The sequence below is a fragment of the Triturus cristatus genome, chromosome 7 (assembly GCF_964204655.1).
Source record: "Triturus cristatus chromosome 7, aTriCri1.1, whole genome shotgun sequence".
Lineage (NCBI taxonomy): Eukaryota > Metazoa > Chordata > Amphibia > Caudata > Salamandridae > Triturus > Triturus cristatus.
This window is the reverse complement of record NC_140590.1, coordinates 411,000,770-411,016,056: the sequence shown is the minus strand read 5'-3', so window position 1 is coordinate 411,016,056 and position 15,287 is coordinate 411,000,770. Positions and strand designations below refer to the sequence as shown.

Sequence of the window (15,287 nt, the reverse complement as noted above, 5' to 3'; positions counted from 1 at the left end):
GTAGGGGGAGGAGTAGCTCCTGGAGGTGAAGAGGCCTGGGTTGCTGCCATAAAACAATGGCTCCATCTCCTGCTGAATGATTAAGGATCCAGACCCCCACTATCAAAGAAAGAAGGTGTCACTGGCAGGGAGACACCCAGAACTGGTTTGGACATGGGTCAGTGCCCCCCTGAACACAAAGACTTCAAAGACCTTGAGGGGTATAACTATGAAAGCTGAAACCCCTGTAAGTTGGATTGATCAAGACTGAAAAGAATTGAAACTATTTTGTGGTCAAGAGGAACCTCTGCAAAGGAAGAAACAGATGAAGAGACTGAAGGAAAGGACTGACTCTTGCTGTGTGTTCTGGGGCTGGCATGCAGTTTGCTGATTTAACCAAGGAGAGGCTAAGGGACTTGCTGTGTTCCCCTGCTTGAAAGGACTTTGCTGTGTGCTGTGTCCTGAAGTAACTTGTCCCAAAGAGCCCGAGAAGAGCTGGCTCCCTGTTGTGGAAACTCAGGAACACAAAAGTTCCCAGGTGTGTCTCAGCAATGCTGTGTGCATGTGCTTTTTGAAGCCTGAGATCCTCGTAAGAATTGCCCTGTGATCATGGGCACCTAGAGTCCAAGCGAGTCTCAGCAATGCTGTGTGCGTGTGCTTCGTGCAGCCTGAGCCCTCCGTAAGTATTGTCCTGTGATTGTGTGCACCTGGAGTCCAAGTGTGTCTCAGCGACACTGTGTGCGTGTGCTTCGTGCAGCCTGAGCTCTTCGTGAGGATTGCCCTGTTATCTTGCACACCCGGAGTCCAAGTGAGTGTCAGCGGCGCTATGTGGGTGTGCTTTCTGCAGCCTGAGACCTTCGTGAGGAATGCCCTGTTATCGTGTGCACCCAGAGCTCAGGTGAGTCTCAGCGAAGCAGTGTGTGTGTGCTTCTTGCAGCCTGAGACCTTCGTGAGGATTGCCCCGTGATCGTGCACACCCGAAGCTCAAGAGAGTCTCAGCGACGCTGCGTGCGTGTGCCCTGTGGCAGCCTAAGATCTTTGTTATCGTCACTTCCCGGAATCCACAAAGTCGCATCGGAGGCCCAAGTCGCAAGAACAGGAGAGGAGAGCGAGGTCGCACCCCCCAGGTAACGTGTGTCGCCGCCTGGGGCGGGGTGCGGGCTCAGAGAGAGAGGCTCTCGGCCTCTCCCATTCTTGCAGCGCGAGCCTGTGCTTCAGTTCGTATTGCGGCCTGTACTTGCCGAGGAGTGGCAGTACCGGGGCCAGAGTGCGGAGTTGCACTTTGGTTTACCCCATACCCATGTTGGGCGCATATGTTGGTGGAAGCTGACCGCGAGTCAGTACGAGTGGCGGAGAGACTGTCTAAAGCACCGTGATCGGTGCTGGAGTGTTTTATGCATTGCATTATTTCTGCATTACAAACTACCTGATTGTTGCATTACGCATTGCATTATTTCTGCATTACGAACTGCCTGATTGTTGCATTACGCATTGCATTATTTCTGAGTTACAAACTGCCTGATTGTTGCATTACACTTTGCACTATTTTGCATAATGAACTACCTGATTGTTGCATTACGCATTGCATTAGTTCTGCATTACGAACTGCCTGATTGTTGCCTTACGCATTGCATTCATTTGCATAACGTACTACCTGATTGTTGCGTTACGCATTGCATTAGTTTGGCATTACGAACTGCTTGATTGTTGCATAACGAACTGCATAATTTTTACATTGCAAAGTGCCTGATTCTTGCATTACGAACTGCATAGCATTGTATTAGGACTGCATTGGATCATCTAGAATTGCTCATTAATATCGCCAGAACCTACAAGGGCTGGCTGGCCTAATAACCGGCCAGGAGGAATATCACAAATACGCATATGTTGGATTTATATCGTGTGGTCTCATCGTATTTCTTTTTATATAAATATATACTTGTTTTTATGAAACTTGTGTGGAGTCCATTTGTGGTGTCATCATTGGGTTACTGAGAGCGTGGTTGCAAATACTTTACACACTAGCCTTGAAGATAAGCCTGGCTGCTCGTGCCAAGCTACCGAGGGGATGAGCATGGGCTATCTGAGAAGGTGTCCTTCCTTTCCCTGACGTGGAAGCAATGGTCCCTATTTGGCCTAAGGTACCTACCTCAACCAATTGGAGACCCCCAGTTCTAACACAGAAAAATTAGGAAACTTGAGAAAATCCAAGGGTTTCACGGCTTTGGATTTGATTGGTGTCCCTCATGTGGGTGATCTGTGGAGGAAAGGGGAGATGATTCCATTTGCTCAGCTGCAACGAGAATATGATATGGCTGAGACAGAAAAATTCAGATACTTGCAGATCCGTCACACGCTGCAAACAGTCATCCAGCCGGGCCAACAGTTTCCAGAGTCCTTCCCACTCGAAGGTAGGATTCTAGATGAGTATATGCCCAGGAAAGCAATCTCATTGGTTTATAGGAAGTTAATAAATAACATGCCCGACCCCCTCTTGCAACTCCGGAAACACTGGGAAAACGACACAATGGAAATGGAGGATGAGGAATGTCAAGAAACTCTATTGTCCCCTAGGGAAGCCACAATTTCATAAAAGTTGCGACTGGTGCAACTTAAAATATTACATAGAGTATATTTGGCGAGAACTGTTCTCGTGAGAATGGGGTACAAGGGAGATCCCAGATGTAACTGTGGGTGTAACCAGGAAGGGAACTTTATACATACCATTTGAAGCTGTGTATTTATCCAGCGATACTGGGCAAAAGTGACTTTATTTATTTATTTATTTATTTATTTGCAGAGGTTTTATATAGCGCTGGCTAGACCTGGAGGTATCAGAGTGCTGAACATGAGGATTAGCGAGTTACAAAATTACATCAGTTACAGGAGCCTAGTATAACATATGAAAGGAACAGTGGTACACAGTAACATGAGTTACTAGAGCATAGCTTAAACATATACACACATCCTATGGGGTATAGAAGGAAGAGAGAAAAAGTAACATGGGGTTGGAATGAAGATCGGGTCAGGAAAGACCGGAAAGGGGGAAAGTAATTCAGGGGAACCAAAAAGACAAAGCAAAAGTCAAACAAGCCGACTGATTTGTCAGAAGGCGGGGGAGGAAAGAGACACGGCGGGGAGACGAAAGAAAGTCTGCCCAATGTCCGGCTGGGTAGGTGACGGCTGATCCACAGCCAATCTCCTCTATAGCTACCTAGGTAGCTCCACCGGGCATCGGCCATATTATTAGGTCTCCACGGTCAGGAGAATATAGTCACCGATTCCTCTGAAGTTGCTGAGGTTGGTTTCAAATTCAATTGCGGGAATTGGAGAATCAAAGGACCGCAGTCCATAGAACCCAAGGTGTGTAAAAAGGATCAAGGAGGGGGTAGATTCCAGGGGATTAGAGCCAAAAAGGAAATCCTAGCCAGGGAGCTCCCCACCAGAGCACCTCATCTGTCGGCCATCTTGCTGATTAGTTAGTATGGCTGCCGATTCATGAGCACGTGGATGCCCAAGGATGGAGTGATTGTCTACACAGAGGCCGATATTAATGCTGCCTTGTCTCTTTGGTTTTCGTCTGAGCACCACCTGTCCTGGTGGGTGAGCCAGATGGGGTGGGAGGTGGGGGATATGTGCAAGGTCTGATCGGTGTCAACTCCAGGTGCTGTTGCATTTGTGACCTCTGTGCGGCGTGGACATCGCCTTGGATTCATCTTGTGGAGATGTCCCCACAACTTCGGGGGGGAACCCGCCTTTAGGGGGAGAGACCTACCGTTGCTAGAGTTAAAGAGGTTTGCACCGACCCTCCCTCCTTTTGCTAATATGCCACCCTAGTTGGACATTATAGGCTGGGACCCCCTTCTTCCAGATCTCTTCCTCCCTCTGGGCTGTCCCTGCATGGGAGCTAGTTTCCCTCTGCTCCGTGTGGGTCTCCAATTCGAGGGAGTTCTCTGCTTGTGTAGATGAATGGCCTCATGGGACTCATGAATTGTAGATAGGAGCCAGGCCGTCTCAGGCTTTTGGTGTGGTGACCATGTCAAGGTCAGGCACCTGAGTTTGTTAAAATCCCTCCTACAATGCCCCCAGACACCTCAGTAACCCAGGGCACGCTGCTCAATTTGCCTCTAGCTCCCCCTGCAGTCTCCACCAGTCCTGCTGGTACCTGCATCAGGGGAGAGCTTTCGCACGGCAACCATTGTAAAGTCAGACATCGGCCCGCGTACTCTCAGGCACACTTCAGCGGGAATGGAGCATTCTCCCTCGTCTCCGCGTACCAGGTGCCAGATTACGCCAGGCCCCAGTTCCAGTCGCTCGGCCAGTTCCATTCAATGCTCTGTCTCCGCTCCGCTCAAGTAAGAAGCTGGAGAACAGCAAGGGGAATCCACAGCCCCAGCCGTGCTGTCAAGGGAATGGGGAAGCTAGCGGTTCTAATTTGCCCTCAAGCGATCGCTGCCATTTTCATCCGCCACTCCTCAGTTCCACATCCGGAGAAGCGCAAGCCTGATACACTCTGGCCTGCTGCAGGGGCCAGCCCGACCTCTCAATTCTTGCTCTTACTTTCTCCATTTACTTTCACGTGTTGCCATGCACATCCTGGTGACGTTTTAAATAATGAATTTCGAACTCGGACTTTAGAAGAAGATCCTCTATTGTTACAGTTACTTGTATTTCTTTCTGCACTAGAAGTGCTTCCAGCTGCTCTTCCGGGCTGATGACGTCAATAGTGTGTCATTGGCAGCTGCTCCCGATACTGGTGACGATAAGCCGCTCCTGTGACCTGCGTGCTCAATGCATGGCACATGTACAGGGTAAACAAATAGAGCCCAAGATAAAATTATGTATCCTGAATGTATGGGACCCCACAGATTTAACAGGAAGGGGGAAAACCTGGGTGACATTTGGATTCTTGATTGCCAAAAGAAACATTGCCAAACTATGGGGTGCGAGTGAAACGCCTACACTGAACTCCTGGAAAAAAGATATGGACTGGTGTATGGTAATGGAGAAGACCGTGCATGTATCACGTGGCTGCCCTAAAAAGTGGTCACAGATTTTGGAAAAATGGAACGACTACAGAGGAAATATCTGCAAATCCCCCCAAGTCGCTAGACTCCCGACACTAGATGTAGAATAGCACAGAGTAGGGAATTATCTATGGTATTGAGAATAATGTATGAATATGTTGAAATGTGTCAAATTGATACTGAAATGTTTGATATGTACTTGTAACTCTTGCAGATGTCAACAATATAAAGAATTATAATTTTTTTTAAAACTTCTAGCTCGCAAACTGGGTCTAAAACATCTGGAAATCAAGGCCAGGCAGAAAGATTCCTGCAGTGATGGTGGGAGCAGACATGCAGTCCCTGAAGTAGAAAAGAGGGTTCATATACCCAAGGATGTGGTGCCTAATTTTGTGGTGAGAGATTACATCGATTAGTGGTTTTCTGCTTATGAGGTTGCACTAAAGGTGTACAGGGTTCCTGAGGAGCACTGGGAGAGGGGGATGGCCGTGGAAACACAAGCCTATACTTGGGAGGGACACACTTCTTACATTAGAGGTTTGGGACCTCACCAAGTACACACCCATGAAGGATATCTTACTTGCCAAATTTGGACTGACATTTGAGAAGTATCGGCAAAGATTGAGGGATTGTCAGATGCTCCCCAACCAGTCCTGGGTAGATTTTGTTGATTTCTCCAGTACGGCTGGGTGAGGGGCAGCAAATTAAATTATTATGTTGGGTTTTACAATTTGGTCATGAGATGGCACATTCTCAGTATTTGCTTTACAGAGTTGTGCCAGCACCTAGTTGACAATAAGCTGACGGACCGCAGGAAGCTTGCTGTGGAGGAGAACCTCTGGGCTAGCACCAGAGTGTCCAAAAAGATATCTGGGGGGCACCCACAAAGGTGGTCAGGGCTACCAACAGAAGAAAAAGGGGGGACAAATATGTAAAAACGAGGAGTTCCCAAAATGCCCCCAAAATAACTCCCAAGGGAGTAGCACTAGTGTAGTCCCAATCTGATCCAAAGAAGATAGGGTTCTTTGATCACAAGACAGGGAGGTGTGTATGCCATTGTACAGAGTGCTATAAATATGGTCACTTCAAGGGCGACACCTGCATTGGCGAGTATAGTGCTTGGGGAGGAGGTAGTCACTGATAGGTTTGGGAAACACACAGAGGTAACCCTAGTGTCCATGTGGTATAGACAAATGGTGCCCAAAGCCCACATATCTGCATATACTTCCAAGTATAGGGAGTGGGTCACCATTGATGGGCAGCAGGTGACAGAGAAGCCAGCATGACAACTGTCAAGTGTCTGCAGAGCAGTTCCACCAAACACATTCTACCAAGTCATAGTCGCTAGCAATCGTGAGAGTCAGCTCCCTTTAGTGGGGTTCTCTTAAAGTTGCTGTGGGCCATGCCATGCCTGTAGATTGTCTGTTAGGCAATGACCTGCAGAACACTACCTGGAGGGAACTAGAGCTCAGGTCTCACTTTGAGATGATGCGGTTGCCTGAGTGCGTCTGCATGACCACAGGAGCAATTGCTGCCCGGAAAGGGAGCCCAGGAAAATGGCCCAGGCAGCTGCCAAGGAGAGAGCAAGTTCCCACAGTGGAGGTTGACGGGGTCCCTGAGGAGGAGGTCCGAGCCTACCAGCAAAGACATTTCCCCCCTAGGTGACCTACCTCCGTTTGCCAGCTGGCAGGTTGAGGGTGGCCCCACCAGGGAGAAATTCTACCCATCGCAAAGGAGTGTCCCATTCTTGAGGGCTTGAGGTGCCAGGTCTCAGTCTATGCAGCAGGTGATACTTTTAGGGATACCTAGTTTACTGGGAGAACAAAGTCATTTACAGTGAGCCTAAGGTCTCTGGTGCTGGGTAGCCCGTGTGCTGGTGGTCCCCCAATGCTACCAGGCCTTCCTACTGAGCCTGGCTCATGACATCCCCATGGCAGGACATTTGTAGCAAGTTGTGCTTCATTTATGCAGATATTGAACATCCCCCCTTGAGCCCAAAATGCATTGAGACTGACAAATTGGGACCCAAATAATCTTGTTACCAAATGAATAAATTAAATTGATGCAACCCACATATTTATAAGCGTTTTGAATGGAATTACTCCACTTTTCTGGATATATTGCCGTGCACTGAGGGTACAGTTTAACGGCATTGTTTGGGTAGAACAGTATTATTTTATACACATGGAATATTGTCCAACAAAGTCAATGCATCTAAAACTTCTCTTAAAAGTTTACAAAAACATAATTTTCAATTCACAAAGAGATCAAAAACAATTTATAACAATATCAAGTTGTTTTTATAAATTTATATTTTTATAAATTGCTTTTGATCTCTTTGTGAATTGAAAATTATGTTTTTCTAAACTTTTAAGAGGCGATTTAGATGCATTGACTTTGTTGGACAATATTTCATGTGTATAAAATAATGGTGTTCTACCTAAACAATGCAGTAAAACTGTCATAAAGGACAATATTGATAGAATATAGTAAGAAAATATTAGTGATTTGTCCATATGCAATAGGGGTTGATAAACCCCATTTTTAATGATATATTTTATGATAGTTTTAAGTTATGGATTGTTGATATTGTTTTTAAGGAATTGTATTGGAGAACAAAAATAGTATTTTTAATAAAAGGATAGATATATTTACAATTAACAGGCCTCATTGTATGATTGTCATTATGAAAGAGTATTGTTGAATATGTGCTGTGTGAAAAGTTGAAGGTAATAATACATATATTATATACATATGTTGTTAGTGGCTCTAACTGTGTCCCTTTTGTTTGAAGAGTTACTCTCTTATTTGTTGTTTGAGTTTCAGGACTCTGCGAAACAGTGAAAATGTGATTGTGATCTCTCCCCTAAACATGGAAATATTGGTTCATCTCCATTTGGCATATTTAATTTACTTATAAGTCCCTAGTAAAGTGCACTACATATTCCCTGGGCCTGTAAATTAAATGCTACTAGTGGGCCTGTAGCACTGATGATTGTGCTTCTCCTACCCATGTCTCAGGCCTGCCATTGCAAGGCCTGTATATGCCGTCTACTGCCACTTCGACCTGGCATTTAAAACTACCTGCCAAGCCTGAAAACTCCCTTTTTATTACACACAAGTCACTCCTAAGGTAGGCCCTATGTAGCTCTAAGGGCAGGGTACTGTGTAAGGAAAAGGCAGGACATGTACATTTATATTTTGTATCCTGGTATTGACAAACAGTTACATTTGTTTTTCACTATTGTAATGTCAAAACCTCTCATTGGTTAACAATGGAAATTCCTTCTTTTAAGCTGTAATTCCTGATCCAAAAGGAGTAGCTGCATCATGTTTTGTATCTTTGGAATGGTAATGATAAATACTCTTTACTGGTAAAGTAGGAGTTAACATTACTATTTTAGAAATGCCACTTTTAGAAAGTGGGCATTTCTTTGCTCTCACTGTTCTGCGGCCTGCCTCCAATACACATATGGCCTGGGTGACAGTTATACTTTGAGCATTCCCTCCAGAAAGCCACAAACACAGGAACGCTAAGTATGGCTGAGTACCCATCTACATACATCTGTCAAAAGATAGTGGTCTGGCTCCACACAAAGGACTGATTATCCCCCACAGATAGCCTAGCAGTCAGGACTGGGTTGAAAGGAAATTTGTGTACTTTAAAGACTACTCTTTGAAGTCACCCCTACTTTGAAGGCACTTTTGGGTATAATTACTGGCTCTCTGACCCTCTGAGATCAAACACTTCTGCACCTACAACTGGAGCTCTGTCAGAATAACTGCTGTGCTGCTCAAAGGACTCCTTGCTGGACTGCTGACTTAAAAGGCTATCTTGTGCTGCTCTGCTGCCTGCTGCTCTCTGATTCTGCTGAAGGAGAGCTAGGCTTTGCTTTTTTATCTAAGTGTGCTACAGGGCCTACTTCGCTTGCCTCTTGTTGTTCGAGACTCAGGGATATCAAAGTCTCTACCCTTATCCTGTGCCTGGTTCACTGGAAGTGGGCCCAGATACTTGCATCATGGAAATCGATGCATCTCCTGTCCCTATGGAACTCCTTTATTCTTTAAAAAATCATATCTCAACTTCAACATATTGGATTTCTGTCACTTTGGTCTTGTTTTATTTATAATGTCATCTTTAATTTACTAAACTGTCGAGGAGTCTTTTTGTGGTGTTTTCACTGTTTTACAGTTTAAGTGTTGCACAAATACTTTACACATTACCTCTTAAGTTAAGCCTGTCTACTCTGTGCCAAGATACCAGAGGGTGAGCACAGAATAATTTACATTATATAGTGACTTACCCTGACTAGGATTGTGGTTCCTGCTTGGACAGGGTGCATACTCTGCTAACCAGAGGCCCCATTTCTAACAATCCTTATATAATCAATATTAAATGCTAACTGCCTATGCCATTCCTGCATGTTATGATCAATTTTTTAAATTACTAATAACATTAGTAGTATTAATAGTAGCATTCATGTTCATTGTTAATAAAAGCATACAACATACCCCATGAGGATGCTCTTCATATCCTAGAAAGTGAAAGAGAAAATACATATCAATTTCTGTTCCCCGAAGGTCTGTCATTTCAAGGTGAGAATAGTCTGTGATGCAACAGAAGTTGAAATAATGATAGCATAATGACTACGAGTACTATTTTCTTAAATGTCACGGCACCTCAGACATTAAGTACATGAAACAAATAACACTAATCTCTGTGACATGGGGTAATGTAGTATCCTGTGTGTCCCCATTACTTGCACCTCTGAGCTAGTGTCTGGAATGCTGAGAGTGAATGATGTGTGTGGTGTGGAGTGGAAGCTAAGAGACTGAGACAGATAGAGGGAGAATGATACCCTGATGGGACATATCTGTTTTCCTTTAACCTAATGGCTAACATGAAATGAAGAACTAATCTCTTACCTGAGTGGTTCTTGTAAGAAGACCCTGCTGTCTAACTACAAAATCTTGGCAATATGTTGTTAAGGACCACCGTCAAAATGTAGCTAGGATCTGGTGGCAGTTGGAAGCCCTTTCTGGCAGAGGAGGAGGCCTGTCAAAAGAAGGAAGGTGCCCCTGTGAACATGGAGAAAGTGTGAGAGTTGATGCTTCTCTGTTATAAGCACAGTTTAGTGATGTGAGGTGGATGTCTGAGGACATTGTGTATGACTGTTGTTGTGATGACATGTTTTGTGTTGGACTCTGATCAAATACATTTTGAGTTAAGGTGATATATGGTTAAACTTTCTGTTTTTGTTTTGTCTGTGTCTTAAATGTGTGGACTTAAGGATAATGGGGAAAACCTCTGTTGAAGGAAGCTGGTGTGTTACGGGCTCTGGCTGCGTGCGTGCGTGAGTGCGTGCGTGCGTGTGTGTGTGTGTGCGTGCGAACCAGGGAAAGAGCAGTAGCCTGGGGCTACAAGTTGTACTTGGGAAGCACCACATGGAATGCGAAGTTGGGAAAGGGTAGTACCTGGTCGTGAGAAGTTAAATTGGGGAGTACCTTGTGGTTTGCTAGGTTGGTGAAGAGTAGTACCATGTTGGGAGAAGTTACATGGGGATGTACCCTGGGGTGTGCTAAACTGGGGAAGAGTAGTATCTTGTTGTGTAAAGTTGCATGGGGAAGTACTGCACCGGTGCTATGTGGAAGAAGAGAAGTGCCATGTTTCAAGAGGTTACAAGGGAAGTACCAGATGGAGTGAAAATATGGAGAAGTATAGTACTCTGGATGTTTTGAGTAATAGACATAAGGTTTGCTTGAGTGTTATGAATGATAATCTCACGTTCCACCTGTGTCATCATTCTGTATGAATGGAAGATTTGACAGGTGTGTTGTACAAGAAGCAGAGTACGATTGGAATTGTTTAGTGGGTCATTTTGTTCAGTTTGTGTGTGATGTTTCAATGGTAGTGTTTAATGTTGGTGAATTCTTGTTTACCTGCTGATGTGGTATTGTGGGATTGCTCCAGTGTTTGATTGTTGTGTCGTGCCAATAATTTCTTAGTATGTTTCTACCAAAGGCTGTCATCATTGTGTTCAGAAGATGTAACAAATTGTTCTGGTGCAGTTTCTAGAAGGTGTAGTATTGGGTTGCAGATTAAGAGCTTTGTTTGGCCTGCAAATAGTCATTGTGGTTTGGCCAGCTAATGTGACTCTGTGTGGGGCATGTTGGAGCACTAAGCTCACTTTTGTGTGTCAGTGTGGTGGAGTATGTTGTCATTCTGGGGCTGTTTGTGTTTCTTGTGACAGATAGAGAAAGTGTGAGAGTTGATGCTTCTCTGTTATAAGCACAGTTTAGTGATGTGAGGTGGATGTCTGAGGACATTGTGTATGACTGTTGTTGTGATGACATGTTTTGTGTTGGACTCTGAGCAAATACATTTTGAGTTAAGGTGATATATGGTTAAACTTTCTGTTTTTGTTTTGTCTGTGTCTTAAATGTGTAGACTTAAGGATAATGGGGAAAACCTCTGTTGAAGGAAGCTGGTGTGTTACGTGCTCTGGCTGTTCCATGACTGAACATCTGTGACTACATGCCATGCATTCATAAACGTTATATTGTGTTATTGTGAGTGTACAGACATGTGGTGGTGGGGCCTATGGTCTAAGGATGTCATAAGACTTGCACTTCTTGTACCACTGAGAAATGGTAGTCAAAATTCAGTTGTTGTCTTGTTTCTTTGCTTGATCTGAGGTGTGTGGAGCTCCATATTTTGACCCATCAAGAGGTTTCTGTGGAGAGTTTTACAGGTTTTTGTTGGCTGAAAGTGCAAGCTAAACTATTTAAAGATTTAGTGAACGTAAATGACTGTCCCTGTACATTATATGCAAGGGAAAGGCTGTTCTTTGTAATGTTGTTTGTATAAAAGGGAGGTGCTTTTCCATTCCCTGTATTTCTGAGAAGCTGTCTGCAATGCTGAGGGTGAGTGATGTAATTGAATGTTAAAGTGTGGTGTGGAGTGGAAGATAGGAGATATAGACAGTTGGAGGGAAGATTGTGCACTAACAGGACCTACCTACTGTTGCTGAAATCCAAGGGTCTAACATGAAATAAAGAACTTGCTCCCTAACTGAGTGGCTCCAGACTCTTGTATGACGATCCTGCTGTGTAACTGCAACAGGTAAGTGATGTAAAGCCCAGTGTCCTGTAAAGCTTCTTGTGATAGTGGCCAGGTGTTTCCATGTTTCCAAGTATACTGTATCCCGAACCAGAAGAGTACAAAGAGCACAGAAGGACTGGGCAGCAAGTGACCATGGAGTAAAACAGCACCAGGAAGGTAAAAACAGCAGGGGGCACAAGTGACAGAGAAACAACAGAGGTAATCAATTATAATCTTGTGCCTGACTGTAGAGTCTCTGGTCTTTGGGTGGGAGTCTTCATGCCTGGGAGTCCGGATTTACTCACTGACTGACTGTAAGGTTTGCTTCTTGCAGCACACAACATCTTTGGTATGGGTTTTATTGTAGAGTACAGGTTCACTCTTTTGTATGGCACTTTCAAAAATATCACGTCCTGCAGGACAAGTTTATCTTACTGGGCGTGAGCTACAGTTCTTAGAGCACAGGGTCACTCACTTGAGTGAAACTCTTGGAGCACATTCTGACTTACTGGTTTGGATCTGACATCTTGGTTTACCCCTATGGTATGTGTTGCATATCTAGGGGGCACAGTCCCAGGCATTTTCCGTTAACCCCACACCTTGCAGTGCTGCCTCACTCAATGAGTTGAGTAGCTATATATAATGTTGCCACCGACTTTAACAGAGCGCACTAAGGATTGTGGTTCATATTGCATCATATTTGACCCAGTCTCTTGCCCATGTGATCATGGCTGTGTCCTTGTCTAGTGCCCGGATGGCCATGTATTTAGGTGTGGAGTGGAAAGAAGTCATTCTATAAAAGGGCCAGGGCATCACTTTTGCTTAGAATAATTGGTGCAAAAGGTAGATAGAGTTTCTGTTGCAAAAATGTGTGTACCCACATTAGTCAGTGCCAGCTTTAGGAGCCCAATCTCAGGTACAAGAGTTCTTGATTATAAGGAGAAAAGCATGCTGTGTACCAGGAACAGAAAAAGAACCAGTGAGGAAAAAGGGAGAAGGAGGAATGAAAAGAGACAGAACATAGAAGTGGATGAATATAAAGAGACTAATAAAAACCAGCGGAAGGAGTCAAAGAAAAGAGACAGTTGGGTTGATTGGGCAGTGGAATAAAAAGAGACAATGGTGGGAAATAGAGTGTCAGAAAATGAAACTATATAATGGAGAAGTACAGGCAACATAATCCACATTCTACTGAATCCACTAAAACTGGAAAAGCTTGGACCCCCTCTCCGGTTTGAATCACAGCCAAGGAAAGTCAGCAGTGAGTCAAATAAGGGGAAAGGGCAAAGGTAGTGAAGGCAGCCAAGCTGACGGTGTAAAATGTGGTCTTGAAAGGGAGGAGCCGGATAAAGAGACAGGTACCCTATTCCTAAAAACAACCTACACCCACCAGTGGTGTGTTCACTTAAGGGGCAGAGAAAGTCAAGGTTGAGTGTGAAGGTTGGTGGGGGGACAGAACAGGATAGGCACAAAACATGATTGCACAAAAAACGCAACCAGTGGCCATAGAAACAACATAGAAGTTGTATGACTGAGGAACGGCCTGGGTAGCATTTCCAGGTTAGCAAATGATTGACGAAGAAAGATTTAGAACAAGGGCACAGACAAGTAAAACATGACAGCTGTCAAACATGCAAATCATAATGTGCCGAGAGGGGTAAGAACAACCTGGACTGGTTGGCAGCTGAGTAGAAGAAGCAATGTGGTGCATAAGAAAAGCGACCTGTGGCCATAGATTTCATTTGTTTATCAGCTACATGCACCTCTCGCAGCAATTTAATACATTTTAAACTCTTTAACTATTCAGTTATCCTGTGTCTCTTCAGTGCGTATCTAAGTCTCTTGACATTAAGGGATATCATATTTATGGAATATTATGCATTACAAATCTCGAAGTTTTGACGTAAAGCCTGAAGGATCCATTTTACCCAAAGAATATTAACTTAACTTATATAACACGATCTTAACAAAAAGGTTTAACACAAATATTACATGGATTAAAAAGATGCTAAAATGCGGTCACAGAAGACGTAAAGTTGCATAGGTAACTATCTAAGCTGTGTGATTATGATCCAAATCACAATAAAATCCCGGTGAGAAGGGAAATGTTTGCTACGAAGACTTTCACAATGGCTGCATCATAAATACCAAATCTGTATTGCAAATATCTCCGTTTTGGTTTGATCCTACAAAATCACTAACCGTATTGCCAGTATGTAGTAGCTACAACCATACACCAAAAACGAAGATGTCTCAAGATGTGCTTTACAAACTAGAGCAATGTGGTGAACTAGTAAAATGTTTACAATTAACTGTTTAAGCCTAGAAGGGCTTAGTGTTAGGAACTGCATAAACATGCGCCATTTTAACGTCAGAAGAACACAAATCAAAGCCATTGCTTCTGAATGCTTGACCTACATGCAATTAAAATGACTCTCTTTCATGGATCTCAGTGGAACTGAGACAACTTTCTTGAATCTAGCACTTAACAAAGCCATGTCCAAGCACTAAGACAAATGGATCAATACTAATGAAGTCTTCAAGCCACGTTCTACCAAATCATGGTCACCCTGGAAAAAGTAAAATTATTATGGTATTGTAAAAATAGGGTTTCAAAAGAAGTGATTCATTGGATGCCTCTATAAATGAGACCTGGTAGTGCCAAGTGTCATGTTCATGTACAAGCAACTAGCTAATGATGCTCAGATCAATCAATCAATCAAACAATCAGAACATTTGTAAAGTGCGTTACTTATCCGTGAGGGTCCCAAAGCGCTGGGGTGGGGGGGGGGGGGGGGGGTGCTGCTACTGCTCAAAAAGCCAGGTCTTGAGGATTCTTCTCAAGGTCAGCAGGTCTTGGGTATGCCGAAGGGGGATGGGGAGGGTGTTCCAGGTCTCGGCGGCGAGGTGGGAGAACGATCTGCCGCGGGGGTCGCTCTTCGGATGCGGGGAGTGGCCAGGGCGAGGTTGGCGGAGCGAAGCTGGCGGTTGGGGGTGTAGAAGCTGAGTCGTCTGTTGAGGTATTCTAGTCCGGTGTTGTGGAGTGCCTTGTGTGCGTGGGTGAGGAGCTTGAAGTTGATCCTCTTGTTGACGGGGAGCCAGTGCAGGTTTCTCAGGTGGGGTGTGATGTGGCTGCGGCGAGGGATGTCGAGGATCAGGTGTGCTGAGGCGTTCTGAAT

At 44.5% G+C, this 15,287-nt stretch overlaps 1 protein-coding gene across 1 annotated transcript in view; it reads right to left on the bottom strand.

The window, feature by feature from the left end:
* Positions 1-15,287, bottom strand: part of LOC146809818 (E3 ubiquitin-protein ligase TRIM39-like) — a 235,354-nt gene that overhangs the window by 121,490 nt on the left and 98,577 nt on the right. The window contains exon 4 of the mRNA XM_085614908.1: positions 9,519-9,541. Within this exon, the coding sequence (XP_085471034.1) occupies positions 9,519-9,541 (23 nt within the window). The remainder of the gene's footprint in view (positions 1-9,518; positions 9,542-15,287) is intronic.